Source organism: Nerophis ophidion, linkage group LG08 (assembly GCF_033978795.1).
Source record: "Nerophis ophidion isolate RoL-2023_Sa linkage group LG08, RoL_Noph_v1.0, whole genome shotgun sequence".
Classification (NCBI taxonomy): domain Eukaryota; kingdom Metazoa; phylum Chordata; class Actinopteri; order Syngnathiformes; family Syngnathidae; genus Nerophis; species Nerophis ophidion.
Window position 1 is genome coordinate 38,816,810 of NC_084618.1, and position 23,681 is coordinate 38,840,490.

The following is a 23,681-nucleotide window of genomic DNA, read 5'->3' on the forward strand; positions in this document are numbered from 1 at the left end:
CACAGCACCTGCAGAGAGCAGGTCCAAAAGATGGTGCTTCCATATACCTTTTTTTTTTGATGAACCCTGGTTAAAAACCTATTAAGTTTGTAAATTGTGGTTCCACTGTACATCTCCAATCATGAGTTTTCTTTATAGATGCATAGTTTCATTACTTGGGCAATGCTTGGCAAGCCAAATAAAGGGTTTCGTAAGCCGAATCTAACATGTGAGCCACCTATTTAGTCTGAATAGCTAACAACGCAAACAAGTACACCTTTCAGTGTCTAAAGGTATTAGTACTTAGTGTGAGAACCATTTATATCTACCTGTGCCCTCAACCCTCTTGGATCTGATATTCACTAGAGCTGTGAGTTGTCATCTAGGAGGTGTTGTTGGGCTTGTTATGTCACTGTGCATGTTGGAAATCATATTTCTCTCTCGATGAGCATCCGCAGCAGCACTCGGGCACACTACCACCACCAGAATTACTTTGATAGTCACTTGTGTTGCCAACTACTTGGAAAATACTTGTTCAGTGGATGGTAAATCTATACTGGTGGACGAGATGTACACTGACTACCCTAAAGTATATCATTATTTAGCTTACTGTGCCTTGAACAAAATTAATGAAAATGATTTTTAAAATGTGAGGGCTGTACTGAACTCACCTTCGTCAGATGCTGGGAACATTTTCTACAAGACTTTAGAGCGCCGGTGGGAATTTTTTTGTGTTCGTTCATGCAGAAGAGGTACAAAACACTCCCTGCACATGACCTTGTAAGGTGTCTTATCTTTAGTCCCAGAGTTTTGTAAACATCAGCTTTTTAAGCAAAGTGTGTCTGCTACACACACACATTGACACTTTTGTGCCCTCCATCACTTAAACGTAGATATACATAGATATTTTGAGTTTTTTCCCACCCCTTTGCTTCCCACCTTGTTTGCCTTGCAAGAACATACCGCCAGCACATTTCCAGCAGTTACCACTGCTGTGTCGATCTCCATCAGATGATTCTTGGTGTTGTTGCATGGTTATACACGTAAGGTTCTTCATCATAGGGCCAATTGGATTTGCCAGAATACACATTAAACTACTGAATCTGTTTTTCCACAAAATCTGCACATAACAGGCACCTGCATAAACTCAATATTAGTTGTATCGATTGTGCCAGATTTCTTGATGATTAAGGCAACAGAAGCAAAATGGGGTGCACCACCAGCAGAGGCGCTGTTGATTCATGCGCTTTACAGAACAAAATTTATGTTGCGGTCAAAATGCTTTGTAAAACATGCTAGCATACATCTAATACAGATATTTTTCAAAGTTTTGTCATCATTAGACAAATGGTTAATGACTTAAGCTTAATTAGCTGCTAGGTAAGTACACATAGTTTGATGACGGCCTTCTTTTTCAAAAAACAATCTTCGGCAATTTTGACATACATCAGCCTAAAGGTGCGTAACAAATTTTGGTGCGATTTCGCACAACACCCAAAAGAAACAGTAAGTTCTTTGTCGAGCTGTGTGAGAAATATCAAGTAACAGCATACTTGCCAACCCTCCCAATTTTTCCGGGACACTCCTGAAATTCAGTGCCCCTCCCGAAAATCTCCCGGGGTAACCATCCTGAATTCCTCCCGAAATCCACCCGGACAACAATATTGGGGGTGTGCCTTCAAGGCACTGCCTTTATCTTCCTCTACAACTTGTTGTCACGTCCGCTTTTCCGCCGTACAAACAGCGTGTCGGCCCAGTCATATATATGCGGCTTTTCACACACATGAGCAAATGCAAGGCATACTTGATTAACAGCCACACAGGTCACACTCAGGGTGGCTGTATAAACAAATTGAACACTGTTATAAATATGCGCCACACTGTGAACCCACACCAAACAAGAACGACAAACACATTTCAGGAGAACATTCACACCGTAACACAACAAAACAAATACCCAAACACCCTTGAAGCACTAACTCTTCCGGGACGCTACATTATACACCCCAGCTAACATCAAACCCCGCCCCAACCCAACCCCGCCCCCGCTCACCTCATACCCCCTCCCCAATCTCCCGAATTTGGAAGTCTCAAGGTGGGCAAGTATGAGAAACAGTGCTGCCGTGTGGTGCATCTGTCATAAACGAACGCACATGCAACACAGCAGGGGTGCATTTTGGACACATTCTCCCTCTTTTGTATGTAGCAGTTTAAGAGTAGAAAAGTTTGTGAACACAAAGTCTTTCCAGCTATAATTTCATTTCAGCGTAAGTGTAAAAAAAACAAAACATGTTCTGACACATGAGAAACATTTGGTGACTCACCGATCTGCAGCAGCACGGGGGTCACCAGCGCCGTCTCCATTGCGTAGCAGAACTCCCTACCGAACATGATGGCACCGTGCATCAACCATTTCTTCAGCGGGATGCCCGCAATAGATCCCTCGCTAGCAGCCTCTTCCCCGCCACCGCTCCCTTGTCCCAGTCCATCTGTCTCACCGCCTCCTCCTCCCTTGTCTTCTTCCGACTTTGTGGAGTTGTTGGCCTCTGCGGTGCCGCCCAATAGAGATCCCACTTGCATGGCGTCTGCGCTCGTGTTCTGGGGTGGCATGGCGGGGGGGGGCATACAGACAAGCGCCCCTTCCGACTGTTCGAGTGGGCTCCCTCCAAAATATTTAAATTATATTTGATTTGTTTTGCGATCTAAAAACTCTTGAATGAATAAAAAGACTGTTTGAAATGATCAAGTATTGATCTGCTAAAAGTCACCCCCACTCCAAAATAAACCCTAATCAAACTCCACAGCAATGCAGCATTCAATTCAAAATTTTTATCACGCCTTGATGTTTTTCTCCCACAGGACGAAAAACAACAAAATCAGCTGTTCCAAAATTTGCTAAAAATCTCCCACTAATAAAAAGGAAGCAGTGAATTTTCACAGGAAGAGAGACATTCAAAAATTTGTACAATTTTGTGTAACGTGTATTTGTGTGGAGGCATGTATGTGCGTGTGTGAGGTGTGCGTTTATGGCTTTTCGGTCATCGAGGTATGCCCCTCTTGCGCCTTTACTTTTGTTTTTGTCTATTACAAGGGGTGAAAATCCATATAGAAGACCATTCGGTGAATTCCAGAGTCATTTTTCGTATGGAGGGGGCAGGGTCAAAGCCGCAGGTGGAGGGGGAGGGGGAAGGGGAGAGAGGGAGGCAGGCGGCGGTGGAGGCGGTGGGCAGAGCTCCTCGTGAAATCCCCATCGAACGGCTGATGAATCTGAAGTCCACAAGAAAAATAGAAGTGGGTGGCATTGGGGAGAGAGCAAAAAAAAAACATCAGTTAGATGTAATGTAAGCATGGTTTTTTGTACAGCAAGCAGCTACATCTCATGTAATGGTTAAATAGTTCAAACAAGCAAGTTTAAAGCAGGGGTAGGGTGAACAAGTATGGCCTTGTGTGTCGATAACGAGCAGCACACATCTTTTACCAATAACACAGTCGCGTATTCTCTGGCAATGAAAAGAGGTCATCTACTCATCATTGTTTTCAGTTCTAAAGAGTGTGTATAATCGCTGCCAGCACATGATGCTTTACCCTGCAGATGCTCGGACAGGCAAAGATTATAAGGCCATGTCCGAATCGCCCCGCCGCTCCTCAGCAGATGAAAAAAAGATGACTTGTGCGCCACGTGGCAATTAATGGGGAAATGAGACATCATCTGTGTGAGAAATTAAAGAAAGGATCGAACAACATGGAGGTGGGATGCTGATACCGGGCACCATACGACTGACACTAACGATTTTCATGCCAACAATTGTCCAAACTTCTTTGGGTTTTTTGAATCAGTACACATCATCACACATTTGTTGCCTGTCAAATGCAAGACATAGGAACAGGTGGCACTACATTACAACCACAAACCCATTCTATCCAATCAGGAACCTGAATAGGAAAATAATAAAATACAAGGCGAAATGCATGGTCTTACTTATTACATTATATTTGTTAGTTAACTTAGACAGGAACAAAAACAATGAGAGCAACATGAGGCATCTTTAATAGCAATTATTAAAAATAGCACTAAGAGGAATTACCCCCAATACATCTCAGACGGAAACGTAAATAATGTCAATACGAAGGAAGTAATTGAGAGTTTCAATAATTACTTTGTAAATATTGGACCAAAATTGGAGGAGAGGATTTCAGAAACAGTGTCAATTGTCAATGACACAATAGATGTAGAAATCCAAACTCAATGTTCCTAACGAACATGACACAAGAGGAAATAGTTAAAATTGTTAATAATTGCATATCCAAGACCTTAATTGATTGTAATGTACAGACCCCGTTTCCATATGAGTTGGGAAATTGTGTTAGATGTAAATATAAACGGAATACAATGATTTGGAAATCATTTTCAACCCATATTCAGTTGAATATGCTAGCTGAGATAGACGCCAGCGCCCCCCGCGACCCCAAAAGGGAATAAGCGGTAGAAAATGGATGGATGGATGCTACAAACACAACATATTTAATGTTCAAACCGATCAAAAATTTTTTTTTGTTGCAAATAATCATTAACTTTAGAATTTGATGTCAGCAACACGCGACAAAGAAGTTGGGAAAGGTGGCAATAAATACTGATAAAGTTGAGGAATGCTCATCAAACACTTATATGGAACATCCCACAGGTGTGCAGGCTAATTGGGAACAGTTGGGTGCCATGATTGGGTATAAAAGCAACTTCCATGAAATGCTAAGTAATTCCCAAACAAGGATGGGGGGAGGGTCACCACTTTGTAAGCAAATTGTCGAACAGTTTCAGAACAACTTTTCTCAACGAGCTATTGCGAGGAATTTAGGGATTTTACCATTTACGGTCCGTAAAATCATCAGAAAGTTCAGAGAATCTGGAAAAAAATCACTGCACGTAAGCGATGATATTACAGACTTTTGATCCCTCAGGCGATACTGCATCAAAAACCGACATCAGTGTATAAAGGATATCACTACATGGGCTCAGGAACACTTCATAAAACCACTGTCAGTATCTACAGTTGCTCACTACATATGTAAGTGCAAGTTAAAACTCTACTATGCAAAGCAAAACCCATTTATCAACAGCACCCAGAAACGCCGCCCGCTTCGCTGGGCCTGAGCTCATTTAAAATGGACTGATGCAAAGTGGAAAAGTGTTCTGTGGTCTGACGAGTACACATTTCAAATTATATTTGGAAACAGAGGACGTGGTGTCCTCCAGAACAAAGAGGAAAATAACCACAGATTGTTTTAGGCGCAAAGTTCAAAAGCCAGCATCTGTGATGGTATGGGGGTGCATTAGTGCCCAAAGCATGGGTAACTTACACATCTGTGAAGGCACCATTAATGCTGAAAGGTCTATACAGGTTTTAGAGCAACAAATGTTGTCATCCAAGCAACGTTCAGATGGACGCCCCTGCTTATTTCAGCAAGACAAGTGTTACAACAGCGTGGCTTCGTAAAAAAAGAGTGCGGGTACTTTCCTGGCCCGCCTGCAGTCCAGACCTGTCTCGCATCGAAAATGTGTGGCGCATTATGAAGCGTAAAATACAACAGCGTAGACCCCGGACTGTTGAACGACTGAAGCTCTACATAAAACCAGAATGGGAAAGAATTCCACTTTCAAAGCTTCAACAATTAAGTGTCCTCAGTTCCCAAATGTTTATTGGTTGTTGTTAAATGAAAAGGTGATGTAACACAGTGGTGAACATGTCCTTTTCTAACTACTTTGGCACATGTTGCAGCCATGAAATGCTAAGTTAATTATTATTTGCCCAAAAAAATAAAGTTTATGAGTTTGAACATCAAATATCTTGTCTTTGTAGTGCAATCAATTGAATATGGGTTGAAGAGGATTTGCAAATCATTGTATTCCATTTATAACTTACATCTAACACAATTTCCCAACTCATATGAAAACGGGGTTTGTACATATATATAAATACACATACATACATATATAGATACACATACATATACATAGACACATATATACACACACACATACACATATATATACACATACATACATACATATATATATATATATATATATATACATATATATACATATATATATATATTAATATATACACACAGTGGCGCAAAAAAGTATTTAGTCAGCCACCGGTTGTGCAAGTTCTCCCACTTAAAATGACAGAGGTCTGTAATTTTCATCATAGGTACACTTCAACTGTGAGACAGAATGTGAAAAAAAAAATCCGGGAATTCACTTTGTAGGAATTTAAAATAATTTATTTGTAAATTATGGTGGAAAATAAGTATTTAGTCACTTCAAACAAGCAAGATCTCGGGCTGTCACAGACCTATAACTTTTTCTTTAAGAAGCTCTTCTGTCCTCCACTCGTTACCTGTATTAATGGCATTTGTTTGAACTCGTTATCTGTATAAAAGACACCTGTCCACAGCCTCAAACAGTCAGATTCCAAACTCCACTATGGCCAAGACCAAAGAGCTGTCGAAGGACACCAGGAAAAGAATTGTAGACCTGCACCAGACTGGGAAGAGTGAATCTACAATAGGCAAGCAGCTTGGTGTGAAAAAATCAACTGTGGGAGCAATTATCAGAAAATGGAAGACATACAAGACCACTGATAATCTCCCTCGATCTGGGGCTCCACGCAAGATCTTATCCCGTGGGGTCAAAATAATCATGAGAACGGTGAGCAAAAATCCCAGAACCACACGGGGGGACCTAGTGAATGACCTGCAGAGAGCTGGGACCAAAGTAACAAAGGTTACCATCAGTAACACACTACGCTGACAAGGAATCAAACCCTGCAGTGCCAGACGTGTCCCCCTGCTTAAGCTAGTGCATGTCCAGGCCCGTCTGAAGTTTGCCAGAGAGCACATGGATGATACAGCAGAGGATTGGGAGAATGTCATGCGGTCAGATGAAACCAAAATAGAACTTTTTGGTATAAACTCAACTTGTCGTGTTTGGAGGAAGAAGAATACTGAGTTGCAACCCAAGAACACCATACCTACTGTGAAGCATGGGGGTGGAAACATCATGCTTTGGGGCTGCTTTTCTGCTAAGGGGACAGGACGACTGATCCGTGTTAAGGAAAGAATGAATAGGGCCATGTATTGTGAGATTTTGAGCTAAAACTTCCTTCCATCTCTGAGAGCTTTGAAGATGAAACGTGGCTGGGTCTTCCAGCATGACAATGATCCCAAACACACCGCCCGGGCCAACGAAGGAGTGGCTACGTAAGAAGCATTTGAAAGTCCTGGAGTGGCCTAGCCAGTCTCCAGACCTCAACCCCATAGAAATCTGTGGAGGGAGTTGAAAGTCCGTGTTGCTCGGCGACAGCCCCAAAACATCACTGCACTCGAGAAGATCTGCATAGAGGAATGGGCCAAAATACCAGCTACTGTGTGTGCAAACCTGGTAAAGACCTATAGTAATCGTTTGACCTCTGTTATTGCCAACAAAGGTTATATTACAAAGTATTGAGTTGAATTTTTGTTATTGACCAAATACTTATTTTCCACTATAATTTACAAATAAATTATTTAAAATTTCTACAATATGAATTCCTGATTTTCTTTTTAACATTCTGTCTTTCACAGTTGAAGTGTACCTATGATGCAAATTACAGACCACTGTCGTCATTTTAAATGGGAGAACTTGCACAATCGGTGGCTGACTAAATACTTTTTTGCCCCACTGTATATATGTGTATATATATATATATATATATATATATATATATATATATATATATATATATATATATATTTATTAGGGGTGGGCAAATTAATGCGTTAATTACGAGTTAACTCATCAATCTATTAACGCCGACAATTATTTTATCGCACATTTGCGTATGTTGTTTACATGCTTTTATTTTGTTAACGCCTTTTCTTAACAAGACGGCATTGGCTTTGGCTTCGAGGGGCTCTTGGTAAAGATGGAACATTTGGCAAAAATACCGGACAATTCTGCAAATTTCATGGCTGGCTTACAGCGTGGTCACTCCGGGATCACTTACGACCGCCAGACAATTCTGAATGTGGATAGATCGGGCCGTTTTGGACTGAATGACGCGTGCTTGCTAGACCGGCTAGCTAGCATAGGAATACTTTGCCGGCTACATCCAGCGGCCTGTGAAGCAGCGGACTATATGTGTTGTCTTTCTATTTATGAATAATGCTGACGAGGAGTGTTGGCTGAGTTCTTAACGTTTGCTTTCAGAGCGTGCATATCACAACATAGAAGATGCCGTCATGGCGACACAACCTACACCGGGCTACCACGCATGCTCGTCACTCCTGTTGCATGCTGGGTAGGGTAGTTCTTTATTTCCCTGGCTCATAACATCACAATATAGTACCATGTATATGATGCGTTCAGTTTATCAAAGCACCAAGCAAACAATCGGAAAATTCCCATCATATCAATTCCTAGATATGGTCATAATTATTTTAAGTGTACTACGTAGAATAAACACTACATTATTAATATTGCTACTACGGATAATATGCTCAAAAATTCCCTAAAACAGCCCACTACCTATAATATAGGTTTTTTTAAACATAAGATTCCTGATAAAAAAAATGTTTCTGCTGTTACCTCAGAAATTGCCTGTTCAGATGTTATGATTGTGGCTCAGAGATTTGTATGTAGATTATATTTATTTTCCATAACAAACAGGATAACTTAAATACCCTGGCAGTGGCAATAGGGTTAAATGTTTGTATTTACATTTTTTGAGTTGATTTTCATAAAATATGCTATTTAACTGCTACTGTTTAACAAGGACTGATTTAAATTGTGTTTGCACAACAAATGTTTTGGCGCTTTTGTTCACGTGGGAGAATATTCCAATAAAGGTGCACGACACATTACTTTTGAATTCATTATTGGGCTTTGCGTATACAATGCAGTTAATCGCGATTAATCTGAAAAATAGTGCGATTAACTTCGATTAAAATTTGTAATCGTTGCCCAGCCCTAATATATATATAGATATATATATATATGTATATATATATATATATATATATATATATATATATATATATATATATATATATATATATATATATATATATATATATATATATATATATATATATATATATATATATATATATATATATATATATATATATATATATGTATATACATATATATATAAAACATAAAAATAAACAAATCACATGTTTTTTGGTGATCTTGAGTATATAACACCTACGCTACAGCAGTGGCTGTATGGACTAACAATAAAAACCAGTGACACCACATTCTTCGCACTTTCACTGGGTCTTCACTCCTCGACTGCTCTCAGGGCTCTCACATTGCCATTAACATTCATGAAGCCCTGATTAATATTTCATAAACACGCGCGGATCTGACCCCACAGACTGAAGTGGATTACATAACAGATCTCGCTCTTTCACTCTCCTGTCATAAAAGATCTTTGCCTTACTTCATGTTTTTGAGATGGCCCTGAAAAACAGCAGAACACACTTGTCATATATCAAAGATATTTGAGTTGCGTTTTTGCAACTTCCTAAAAACATCAGCGCACTTTTGTTGAGCGTTTTTTGCAGTAGACACTCATGTCATATAGGCAACAGCAAAACATTCCTGTTATATTGAAGATCGTTGACTGCGTGTTTGCCGTAGATTCCCCCAAAACAGCAAAACACTCCTGTTATATTGAGGATCTTTGGCTAGCGTTGTTGTTGGCAGTACATTCCTAAATGACATCAGAGCACTTCGGTTAATGAGTGCTATGCAGAAGGTTCTTAAAATACAGCAGCACACTCCTGTCATGTTGCTTGTATTTTACTGGAGTCACGTACGGCTCACGTCCCTACCATTAAATATGCGTGGTGTTCAAGCTAGCTCTGTTGTCAATGTTTTTTGAAGAAAAAATGCCTTTTCTGCTTTATGAATCGTTCAAATTGCGAAGGATGAATGTTTCTTCAGAGTTTCTCCAGAGGTAATCAAAAATGTCGGAAAGGTGAAAGATTTTACAAAACAACGCAGAGAAAAGCATGCAGCTCACATTCGACAGCAAAGTCGGTGAATGCATTTAAGTTCAAACCCCGTTTCCATGAGTTTGGAAATTGTGTCAGATGTAAATATAAATGGAATACAATGATTTGCAAATCATTTTCAACCCCTATTCAGTTGAATATGCTACAAAGACAACATATTTAATGTTGAAACTGATAAACATTTTTTTTTTTGCAAATAATCATTAACTTTAGAATTTGATGCCAGCAACATGTGACAAAGAAGTTGGAAAAGGTGGCAATAAATACTGATAAAGATGAGGAATGCTCATCAAACACTTATTTGGAACATCCCACAGATGTGCAGGCTAATTGGGAACAGTTGGGGGCCATGATTGGGTATAAAAGCAGCTTCCATTAAATGCTAAGTAATTCACAAACAAGGATGGGACGAGGGTCACCAATTTGTAAGCAAATTGTCGAACAGTTTTAGAACAACATTTCTCAACGAGCTATTGCAAGGAATTTAGGGATTTTACCATCTACTCTCCATAAAATCATCAAAAGGTTCAGAGAATCTGGAGAAAATCACTGCAAGTAAGCCATGATATTACAGACCTTTGATCCCTCAGGCGGTACTGCATCAAAAACCGACATCAGTGTATAAAGGATATCACTACATGGGCTCAGGAACACTTCATAAAACCACTGTCAGTAACTATAGTTGGTCGCTACATCTGTAAGTGCATGTTAAAACTCTACTATGCAAAGCGAAAGCCATTTATTAACAACACCCAGGAACGCCGCCGGCTTCGCTGGGCCCGAGCTCATCTAAGATGGAATGATGCAAAGTGGAAAAGTGTTCTGTGGTCTGACGAGTTCACATTTCAAATTATATTTGGAAACTGGGGACGTGGTGTCCTCCGGAACAAAGAGGAAAATAACCATCCGGATTGTTTTAGGCGCAAAGTTCAAAAGCCAGCATCTGTGATGGTATGGGGGTGCATTAGTGCCCAAGGCATGGGTAACTTACACATCTGTGAAGGCACCATTAATGCTGAATGGTCCATACAGGTTTTGGAGCAACATATGTTGTCATCTAAGCAACGTTATCATGGACGCCCCTGCTTATTTCAGCAAAACAATGCCAAGCCACGTGTTACAACAGTGTGGCTTCGTAGTAAAAGAGTGTGGGTACTTTCCTGGCACGCCTGCAGTCCAGACATGTCTTACCATGAATTGATTAACGTGGACCCCGACTTAAACAAGTTGAAAAACTTATTTGGGTGTTACCATTTAGTGGTCAATTGTACGGAATATGTACTGTACTGTGCAATCTACTAATAAAAGTATCAATCAATCAATCAATCAAACTCCCATCGAAAATGTGTGGCGCATTATTAATTGTAAAATACGACAACGGAGACCCCGCCGTCAGTGTGTGAATGGGCGAATGTGGAAATACTGTCAAAGCGCTTTGGGCTTCTTAAAAAGGGGTAGAAAAGCGCTATACAAGTACAACTCATTTACCATTTACCCCGGACTGTTGAACGACTAAAGCTCTACATAAAACAAGAATGGGAAAGAATTCCACTTTCAAAGCTTCAACAATTAGTTTCCTCAGTTCCCAAAAGTTTATTGAGTGTTGTTAAAAGAAAATGTGATGTAACACAGTGGTGAACATGCCCTTTCCCAACTATTTGGCACGTGTTGCAGCCATGAAATTCTAAGTTAATTATTATTTGCAAAAAAAAATAAAGTTTAGGAGTTTGAACATCAAATATATTGTCTTTGTAGTGCATTCAAATAAATATGGGTTGAAAAGGATTTGCAAATCATTGTATTCCGTTTATATTTACATTGTATTCCGTTTATATTTACATTTTTGCATGAAAAGATAGTCGGATAGTTCGAGCACTCCTTGCTGTACAACAGCCATCTTAGCTTGGTTGACCACCACTGGTTTTCAATTCCAGGAAGAAGTCCCATGTCGGAATACAAGCAATAGGCAGTAGGTTCCTAAAAACAGTAAAAAATTCATGTCAAAAAGGAGATGTTTTGCAGTAGGTTGTTAAAAACCTCAGATTCCAAAAACTATTGTATGTCGGTTTTACTAGGTTGTGCAAAATCCAAAAGTTGGTTTTATCAAGCATACATGACACAGAAGAAGATTAACAAACGTGCTAATAAAGAGTAAAGCTGATGTTACCCTTAGATGATTCAAAGCATCTTGTCTCTCTCTTGGCCTTTTATCTGGACAGCACTGTATTACTGTTATCTGATCGCAGCTCTCGTTGTATCTGCCACTACTCCAATTGTGTCTTTGTTTTGTGTGTAACATGAGCTCAGCTAATGTGGAATTAGACCTCAGATTTTCTGGGTTAAAGGAGGGGGCGGCGGCGACATTGACAAAGAACCCTCTCACCTGTGAGTACAAGTAGGGTGGATTATGAAGGAAATGAGAGCTGAGAGGTTGCAGGAAAATAAAAAAGCAGCGAATGAGAGGCCTTTAAAAGATTATGGCAGGGTACAAATAAGGATGGAGACGTCTTCTGTGTCTCTTAGGCACAACCCAGCTTTCACCATCTGTAAATATACACACAAGACATTCAGGGCCTTGCCCCTAACAGTCTATTTCAGTGAGCGTTAACTCTTGTGCCGCTGACCAGATTACCTGTGACACCAAGGACATCTGCCGAATCAGGACAAGCTCGCCTGCTACTTCATCAGTCAGTAAAGTGCTGACCTTCGCCAAGGTCCAAAAAACCTTGTGTGGGGAATGAACCCAGTCTGAATCTGGATTAGCTTTGTTCACACTAAAACTACTATTTTCAATCAATAATAGACGAAAATTGTGCCTTAAATGTGCTTTTAATGATATGCTGAAAAAAAATTTGTCCCTTGATCATGTTTATGGGCCCAGATGTCTTCACTTATGAATTTGTGGCTTTTCATAATGTCATGAAGGATAAACCTTCTTCCTTGTAAACATACTGCCATGACCCGCACTGAACCAAAAGAGCCTGCATACCCTGTGTAACACCCAACCACTTCTTTTTTAAGCAGGCTTTGCTACATATCTTAAGATAACGTCTGGAGCTGCACCTAGTATCAGTCATTTGTCAGTTTGATCACCTTGTTTGTCTTCAGCAAAGCATGACGCAAGTGTACTGTAATAATCACACTGCAGCTCTCATTCCTATGCCAGTGTTGCTAACTCCTTAATGTCCAACATTGGTGGACCTGTGAGACTTATTCAAAAGTGGTGAAAACTACATTAATATGGTATATAAAATCTAAATAGCAAAAGTGAGAGAGAAAACTCACACCTTTATTTGGTTTCTTCTTCTGCCCTTGCTTCCTGATAAACTTTTTTGGACCAGCATAGCAATCAGCAAGCACCAAAGAAACACATTATATATATACTGCTGTCCTGGATTCTGTAAGAGGTATTTCTATTTAGCTCTTCTTAGAACATATGCAGTGAGTTCATCCCTAATCCAGACTGAAGGTCAAAGGACAGAACAGTAAAGAGAATCAATACCCCATTGAAGCTACTTTGTGGATCTACCTGAATTTTTATCATCGTAAATGGAGCTGTGAGCATGTGAGCCTCTGTTGATGCATAACACAGCTCTGACCCATTGAGAGCTGTGTATAGATTACAAGGGTGAAGAACTCGGGATCAAGTTCACACACCCAGCTGGGCCTTGTGCATGTCTGCTGCTAGGCCACCGCTGAACCCCGTCTACTGTTGATTGACAGTTTCTACTGCCCCCGTTGATTCAGGTGGAACATATAAGCTGGATAAACAAGAGAAATTGTGAGATAATGGGATTTTATAAATTGCTACTGGGGGGTATAAGATTTCAGTGTAAATGGTAAATGGGTTATATATAGCGCTTTTCTACCTTTTTTTTAAGGAACTCAAAGCGCTTTGACACTATTTCCTCATTCACCTATTCACACACACATTCACACACTGATGGCGGGAACTGCCATGCAAGGTGCTAACCAGGACCCATCAGGAGCAAGGGTGAAGTGTCTTCCTCAAAGACACAACGGACATTGTGTCACAGATAGTATACTGATAATCTGATAATAACGACCAAGGAGTCTATTTGGTTCACACACTAATGAGAAGAGGCTGTCTAATGAAAAGGGGTCAAGACACTCCAACCCTGTGAGTACATTGTGTACAGTACTATTTTTGGAAACCTTTCAAACAGTTGTCCATTGTTTAAGGCCATGTCTACACTAAGTTGTTTAACCTCTTAAACAAATAATTATTTAGCCTAAGCCCCGTTTCAATCCACACTAAACCAGCGTTTAAGGTCCCCCTCCTCGGACAAATTTTTACACGGCTAAGTGCGCCGTGTATTTCTTGAATCTCCGGCAAATAGCTTTGTATGGACTCATTGATCGTTTACAAACAGAGTTCGGAGAGGAAGTGATGCCAGAAAGACCACGCCCCACACAGGAATTGGCGCCAGAAAGACCGCCCCCACACAGGAAGTGACGTCAGAAAGACCGCGCCACAGCCAGCTTCATTATAAAGTGGTTTTGTAACTCGAAGCTAACCATTGGAAATATGGAGGCGAGTCATCTAGACATGTCGTGTTTCTCATTTTTGTTCATGTACAGACGTTCGTGGAAATCACACATGAATACCTTAAGAAAAAGCGATTGCAGCTATTTGGGATACCACACTTCTCAGACGGCAAGATAACTATCAAATGTCCAGCTGTGTCAGCTGTGATTCTACTTAGCGAAAAACTTTGTCCATTTGTCGAAGGAGAGACAACGAGAATGTGAGCTTCCGTGGATGTGATAAAAATGGTAGCGTGTGCTTTGTATTACCTGGCCGTCGAGGAAATCGGCGAATGTATTTGGACTGGTAAAGCAGACGGTATCAGTTATTATCCGCCATGTATGTCGCTGACTCAATGTCTAGGTCCAGAGTATATAAAGTCACCAAAAACAAATGGACAATGAAAGTGAAGGAAAAAAAGTGAGAAGTGTCCTGACCAGATATCTAGATCCCTAGTTTGATTTGATAAAAGGTTCTTCATCACATTGTTTGTGTCTAATAAAGATTTGACTAATTTATGATGACTCAGGTGTGATTCACTAGAATAGGGCCCCACAGTACACTGGATTCCAGTTAATTGAAATACCACAACACTGGATATTGTTCAGATAAGTTACATTTAAGAACTTGCACACAAAGCAACACTGGAGATGACTATGACGTGCGCATTTGCCGCGCATGCCTACTAGGTCGTGTTGCGCTGGCGGACGGAGGGAGCCGGGGGTTTTAAACGGTGGCATTATTGTGTGAGGACTCGAATAAGGTCAGGTGTAATTTACTCTGGATAACCTTATCCAGCTTAATGTAAACAGGGCCTAAGAGTGATGCTGAGAACACCACACAGCACTGAATGCAACAAGAACCACAAGGGTCCACTGTACATACATCGGTTGGCTAGCAGAGGACCTTTATTAAAGAGGAAACTGATGGCAGCAATAGATTGGACTGTAGTGGACCATTTATACAAGAATCTATTGGTCAAGAGGCCTAAAATACAAATTAAGTCATTTGTCTTCTGACTCATGCAGAGAAAACATAAAAGGATGTTTTTTTTTTAAATAGCCTGAAGGCTGCAATAAATCAGCCCGTACTGAAGGTTTTCTAGACGCTTCTGTTGGTCTAGGGGTCTAAAATACAGCTCCTCTATATATTGTTTTAAATGATTTTCATATAACAGAAAATTAGGTAATTTACTTAGACTCGCAGCAGCAATACATTGGACTGTAATGGACTGATTCTACAAGGATTTAAAATACATATCATTTATTAATTTGTCTTCCAACCAGGGCTGGGCAATATACTGGTATTAAAGTTAATACCAGAATATTCTTGTCAGGTGTGTTGCAGACAAAAAATTCTGAGTTGAGGCAAACATGATCAGAGACATATGGAGGCGTAAGCGAGTCAAGTGCCGCAGTGAGTAACATGTTGTGTGTTGGTTGAGCCATCAAAATGGCAGAGAAAAAAGTCTGAGCTGAGCCAAACAATTTTCTTTCCTTCACGATAGGGGCGGGGGCGCTCATGATCCCAGACATGCGGTGGCCTCAGCAGGTAAGTACCGCAGCGCCTTATTTTTTCCGTCTAGTGCACCCCGACTTTCAACATGGATGACTACATTTCCGCACTTAAACAGTTTTCTAAAGTGGACTTTCAAGCGATGCAGGAGATAATTACTAAAGGAAGACCAACGGCGGAGCTGAATGGTTTGTTTCAATCAGCAGGATGGAAACTTACTCGCTCTTTCCAAACGGAGTGGTATACGTGAAAAGAGGTCTTTGTGGATGTTCTGCAAGAAACCGGCTTTTCTGCTTTCCTTGCCTTCTTTTTTCAACCTGTGGAACTGTGTGGACTTAAATGGGATTTTGTGACCAAAAGAATTTGCAAAGAAGCCTCACCAAACATAAGCGGTCGGCCGCTCATAATCAAAGCTATAGTGCACTAAAAACGTTCGGGATGACGAGGATAGACTTGGCTTTGGATGAACAGTGGCGAATCAACATCAGTGTCCACAATGCTAAGGTAAAAGAGAACAGAGAGATTTTAAAAGATGTCATCAATGCGACCTGCTTCCTCGTCAAACAGCAGCTCGCATTTCGTGGAAATGATGAGAGGAGAAGCTCTGCTAATCGTGGCAACTCTGTTGAACTCTTATGAGACTTTTAAAAGTGAATGAAGTGAAAGAGGACTTTTACCAGAAAGTGGCGGCTATTTTTTTGTTTCGTTTTTAATGAAATGCACATTTTGTGAGCAACAGTTTGTATGTCAATCAATCAATCAATGTTTACTTATATAGCCCTAAATCACTAGTGTCTCAAAGGGCTGCACAAACCACTACGACATCCTCGGTAGGCCCACATAAGGGCAAGGAAAACTCAAACCCAGTGGGACATCGGTGACAATAATGACCCAGTGGGACGCCGGTGACAATGATGACTATGAGAACCTTGGAGAGGAGGAAAGCAATGGATGTAGAGCGGGTCTAACATGATACTGTGAAAGTTCAATCCATAATGGATCCAACACAGTCGCGAGAGTCCAGTCCAAAGCGGATCCAACACAGCAGCGAGAGCCCCGTTCACAGCGGAGCAAGCAGGAAACCATCCCAAGCGGAGGCGGATCAGCAGCGCAGAGATATCCCCAGCCGATACACAGGCAAGCAGTACATGGCCACCGGATCGGACCGGACCCCCTCCACAAGGGAGAGTGGGACATAGAAGAAAAATAATGAAACGGCAGATCAACTGGTCTAAAAAGGGAGTCTATTTAAAGGCTAGAGTATACAAATGAGTTTTAAGGTGAGACTTAAATGCTTCTACTGAGGTGGTATCTCGAACTGTTACCGGGAGGGCATTCCAGAGTACTGGAGCCCGAACGGAAAACGCTCTATAGCCCGCAGAATTTTTTTGGGCTTTGGGAATCACTAATAAGCCGGAGTCCTTTAAACGCAGATTTCTTGCCGGGACATATGGTACAATACAATCGGCAAGATATGCTGGAGCTAGACCGTGTAGTATTTTATACGTAAGTAGTAAAACCTTAAAGTCACATCTCTAATGTGTGCCTCAAAGGAGAGAGTTGGGTCGAAGATAATACCCAGATTCTTTACCGTGTCGCCTTGTTTAATTGTTTGGTTGTCAAATGTTAGAGTTGTATTATTAAATAGAGTTCGGTGTCTAGCAGGACCGATAATCAGCATTTCCGTTTTTTTGGCGTTGAGTTGCAAAAAGTTTGCGGACATCCATTGTTTAATTTCATTAAGACACGCCTCCAGCTGACTACAATCCGGCGTGTTGGTCAGCTTTAGGGGCATGTAGAGTTGGGTGTCATCAGCATAACAGTGAAAGCTAACACCGTATTTGCGTATGATGTCACCTAGCGGCAGCATGTAGATGCTGAAGAGTGCAGGGCCAAGGACCGAACCCTGGAGAACTCCACACGTTACCTTAACGTAGTCCGAGGTCACATTGTTATGGGAGACACACTGCATCGTATCAGTAAGATAAGAGTTAAACCAAGACAGGGCTAAGTCCGACATACTAATTCGTGTTTTGATACGTTCTAATAAAATATTATGATCGACAGTATCGAAAGCAGCGCTAAGATCGAGGAGCAGCAACATAGATGACGCATCAGAATCCATCGTTAGCAATAGATCATTAGTCATTTTTGCGAGGGCTGTCTCCGTGGAGTGATTTGCCCTGAAACCGGATTGAAAGGTTTCACATAGATTGTTAGACGCTAAGTGTTCATTTAACTGCTCCGCAACAATTTTTTCGAGGATTTTTGAAATAAAGGGAAGGTGAGACACCGGTCGGTAGTTTACCATGAGGTCAGGATCGACGTTAGGTCTTTTAAGAAGAGGATGAATAACCGCTTTTTTGAATGTTAGGGGAACAGTGCCCGAGGAAAGTGATAAGTTTATAATATTTAGCACTGATGGACCTAATAATACAAAGAGCTCCTTGATCAGTTTCCCAGGAAGAGGGTCAAGTAAACATGTTGTTTGTTTTATTCCATTTGCACGTTGTAACAATTCCTCTAATGTTATTTCCTCAAAACGAGAGAAACTATTTTGGAGGGCAGTATCCGCCGTATATACCATCGTATCAGTGTTAATAGAACCCAGTTGTAGCTGGGACGCATTGTCTTTAATCTCCTTTCTAATGACTTCAATTTTCTTACTAAAGAATTGCATAAAGTCATCAGCTGAGTGGGTGGAGCTACTGGAAGGACTGGGTTAGCGATGCTACTGTACTAAACAAAAATTTAGGATCGTTTTTATTACGGTGGATGAGATTTGAGTAATATTTAGCTTAAGCTAAGGTAAGCATGCGTTTATAAGTTATTAAACTATCACTCCATGCTTGATGGTGCACCTTAAGTTTAGTCGTGCGCTATTTGCGTTCCAGCTTTCTACATAATAATTTCTGAGCTCTAGTTTCTTCTGTAAACCACGGGGTGCGCTTTTTTGGAGCCTTTTTTAACTTTAGCGGTGCTCCGTTATCAATGGTTTCGCGCAGGGCGTCGTTAAAGTTGTTAGTGAGGTTATCAATAGAGCCCACATATTTTGGGAATGGTGCCATTACCGAGGGCAGTAGGTCAGCAAGAGTTGTCGTTGTGGCCGTATTAATGTTGCGGCTGCTATAGCAGTTATTATTATTATTAGTTTGACGAACATGCGTCTGAACCTCGAATTTTATAAGGTAATGATCGGACAATAGTATACGGGAGTATCGTATATTTGGAAACGGTGATACCCCTGACAAGCACTAGGTCTATCGTATTACCGTTGCGATGCGTGGGTTCATTTATTATTTGTGTGAGACCACAGCTATCAATTATAGTCTGGAGCGCTACGCACGGTGGGTCCGATGGGGTATTCATATGGATATTAAAGTCCCCCATTATGATTATATTATCGGCGTGTGTCACTAGATCAGCAACGAACTCTGAGAATTCATTGATAAAGTCCGAACAGGGCCCTGGGGGGCGGTAGATAACAGCCAGGTGTAGAGGCAGCGGTGTGACAGCCCTCATAGTAAGCACCTCAAACGATTTATATTTATTATTTATGTTAGGACTAAGGTTAAAGTTTTCGTCGTATATTAGTGCGACACCCCCACCCCTTTTAAGCGGACGGGCAATATGCGCATGTGTAAAGTTAGGAGGACATGCCTCATTTAGCGCAAAAAAGTCGTTTGGTTTAAGCCAGGTTTCGCTGAGACCGATGACGTTAAGATTGTTGTCTCTGATGATATCATTAACTAACAACGTTTTGGGAGACAATGATCTTATGTTTAAAAAACCTATATTATAGGTAGTGGGCTGTTTCAGGGAATTTTTGATCAAATTATCCGTAGTAGCAATATTAATAATGTTGTGTTTATTATGCCCAGTGCATTTAGTATAATTACGACCATATCAAGGAATTGATACGACGGGAATTTTCCGATTGTTTGATTGTTGCTTTGATAAACTGCACGCATCATGGTTAGCCACCTCAGTAACGGGGATTTTCCAATTGTTTGTTTGTTGCTTTGATAAACTGCACGCATCATAGTTAGCCACCTCAGTAAAACACATGTCCAACTCTGAAACACTCAAAGCAGAAAAAACTTGTTCTAATTTAACTGACTCCTTACCCAGACCAGTAGTCTCGCATCTTCCATTTAAATCCGGCTTCAGGAGGGAGAGAAGTGGTGTTCTGTGGGGATTAGGATTAGCCTTCTGCTTTGTTTTTAGCCCCGCTCGGCATCCGCGTTTCCGATCACACCGCTGGCGTCTGCTCCGTAGACGGCCCCCACTGCTACTAGACTCCCCTGCTTCACAGGCCGCTGGATGTAGCCGCCGAATTATTCCCATGCTAGTTAACACGTTTAGCAAGCACGCGTCTATCAGTCCAAAACGGCCCGATATGTCCACATCCAGAAGTGTCTGGCGGTCGTACGTTATCACGGAGTGACCACGATGTGAGCCAGCCATAAAGTTTGTAGAATTGTCCGGTTTTTCCGTCAAATGTTCCATCTTTAGCAGGAGCTCCGCGATGTCGCAGCCCGTCCGGGCGCCGCCATCTTGTAAAGAATGCAGAAATTAAACATAACCTGTAAACGACTGCCAATCAAATGGCAAATAATCCACGCAGAGCGCATACTGTATATTTGTAAATCTGATTCTGATTACGTCAGTGCCTCACCAGCTATAAACCTCACCACACGTCACTGGTGAATACAGCTTCATATACTTATGCACCGATTTGCTTGAGAACCTATATCTCTCCTTGTATCAAATTTATCAAGAAATTAATCTGGTTATGTTGTTCAGGTCTGTTGGCAACCTAGCACAGCAGTTAGCGATAGCTCCTCTCTGCTGGTGTGTCAAATTTTTAGCTACTCCTCAGCTTGAAATTGGCTTACGTAATAGCCCATGCAGACTAACTTAGTGTAGTAGCTGGGTGGCTAAAAAGTAGTTTTAAACTTATCAGCCAGCGGCATTTACCGCAGTGAGCGAGTAGAAGCTCCATCTGTCCCTAAGCACAAGCGTGAGTCTATAAACCTAATGATAATGAACACCATCATTGAAAACTGCTAACTTATGACTTTTTAAGAATGAGCAACACGTTAAGTTATTACTTACAACAATATGTTATCTGAGCACTCTCAACAGTGGTCATAAAAGCCATAAAACACTTCGGCAACCTTAGGTACTTTGCATTTTTTGTTTGATATATAATATCGGTGAATATAGTTTTGGTCCATATCGCCCGGGCCTACTTCTACCTATTGCCAAGAAAACAAACGGCCTGGCTCAAATGCTAGAGTGGCAGTGCCAGCAACTTCAAAGTTGCAGGTCCAATTCCACCATACCAGTCACATTGTGTCCTTGTGCAACACACTTCACCCATTATTACCCTAGTGCCATTCACACTGGTGTATGAATGTGAATGAACGTTTGGTGGTGGTTGGAGGGGCCGTACGCGCAAATGGGCAGTCACGCTTCCGTCAGTCTACCCCAAGGCAGTTCTGGCAACAAATGTAGCTTACATCATAATGTTAATCAGAATCAGAAATACTTTAATAATCCCCGAGGGGAAATTAACATTTTTAGCACAATCCAATGTGGAAGTGTTTTGACTGTCTAGAAAACGAAATTTAAAAAATGTGGTTTGTTCATAAGGTCAGCAATAAATCAGCTAGTACTGAAGGTGGTCTAAACGGCTGAATCACAGTACATCTACTTATTTTGTTTGGAACGATGCAAACAGAAAAGGAGGCGCTTTACTTAAAAGGAGAATGAAGGCAGCAAAACAATCGGACCAATTCTAGAAGCTTGTGTTGGTCAAGAGGCCTGAAATACAGCGGCCCTACTTACTTTGTTTCAAATAATGTTAATAAAACATAAAAGGGAGGTGCTTTACCCAAAAGGAGACTTAGGGCAACAAAAACTAAATTGGACCATTTCTAGAAAATTCTGTTGGTCAAGAGGCCTGCAATACGGTGCCTCTATTTATTTCGTCAACGGACATTAAGAAAAAAAAAATTGTTGTGTCATTCAAAAGGAGACCAAGAGGAGCAGCAAAATCGAATCAAAGTGCAGCAATGTGGAGACTGTGGACTGTGTTTTTGTCAATTTCTGCCATGTACACTCAAACATACTAGCCGCAGTACTTTGTAGTCTGCATTGTGGTTCTTTGTTGTTGATTTATCGGTTTGCTGATGTGTACTTTTTATGCAGCTTGCATCCCTGCGGTGGAAACGCAACCCACATCTGGCCAGAAGAGTTTCAAATCGTAACTTGGCAAGCTCCACTTATAAACGACCGTAGACCGACATTCCTTGTTACCGGGCAAAATATGTCTGAGAGTAAAAGTCAGTGACATATTACCCTTTGAGTCGTTATTGTTTCCCGCTTGTAAGACACGTGACTAAAGCACAGAGAGTGTTCCGTCCGTATTATCCGCTCTGTAGGACGTTTTGAGAACGGAGAGCCAAATAAACGCCATAGCTGGCTTTGCCTTTTTGCCCTGCATGCAAAACAACATTCTCATTCTGTTTTGTGATTCTCCCATGGAAAAACATGGACTGTATATTTCCAGCAGTGGGAAGCAGATGGATGGCAGAGAGAAACAGAGAGGGCGAGATAAGAGAGAGTGATGCATTTGGGTGCAGTGCGTCTGCAGTGCAGTAAGTGGAGACATGCGTTTCAACGTGCGCTCGCGTCAATGACAAATCCTGTACTCGTATAACGGGTAGATTTTCACAACACTGCCAGCTAAAAAAAATGACATAACATACCTGCTGTTCACATACTATGTCAACCATGACTCCCAAACAAGTCTAACTTGAGTGTCTGTTGTTAAAATTGAGCTCTAAACAGGATCAGCACTCAACACTCCACACCAGCAGGGGGCTGTGGTCTGTGTTGTTTCCATTCATACATTGTTTGTTTGTAAGCAGGATTACACAAAAACTTTATTATTAAGCTCTTGCAACAGAAACAACTCTTTGATTTCTGCTATTTTTCTCTTGCCCTTAAATATATTGGGGTGACTTTAAAACAAAATTATATAATAATAAAATAATAATAAAACCAAATTTGTCAATACTATTGCCTAAATAAAATTTTATATAAAAGCTATATTTTGAAAAAAATTGATAAATAAATGAGGGCTGTCATGTTAATTTATTTTGAATACACGCTCCTTTTCTGTCATCGCAACACAATTTTAAAACATCAACTAAAAGCAAAACACATTTTTAAAGCAGCCGCTAGCATAAATGCTACTATCGCACCAACAACAAGCAGGGAATGACAAACAACAATGGCGGAGTATATCGGATAACAGATACGTTCAGCAATGGTTTGGTAGCAACTGTGATTATTAATGCCCATCCACCTTCTACCATCCTAGTCAGGTCCGTTGTGTCTTTGAGCAAGACACTTCACCCTTGCTCCTGATCGGTTCTGGTTAGCGCCTTGCATGGCAGCTCCCGCCATCAGTGTGTGAATGTGTGTGTGAATGGATGAATGTGGAAATAGTGTCAAAGCGCTTTGAGTTCCTTAAAAAAAAAGAAGGTAGAAAACGCTATAC

At 41.0% G+C, this 23,681-nt stretch overlaps 1 protein-coding gene across 4 annotated transcripts in view; it reads right to left on the bottom strand.

Annotated features, from left to right (window-relative positions):
- Positions 1 to 23,681, bottom strand: part of LOC133557776 (solute carrier family 45 member 4) — a 106,350-nt gene that overhangs the window by 53,668 nt on the left and 29,001 nt on the right. For 3 of the 4 annotated variants that reach the window (XM_061908557.1, XM_061908554.1, XM_061908555.1), the window contains one exon: positions 2,304 to 3,246. In XM_061908557.1, the coding sequence (XP_061764541.1) occupies positions 2,304 to 2,604 (301 nt within the window). In that variant the 5' untranslated portion in view covers positions 2,605 to 3,246. Of the gene's footprint in view, positions 1 to 2,303; positions 3,247 to 23,681 lie in introns of those variants that run through there. The other variant, XM_061908558.1, reaches the window with a different exon arrangement.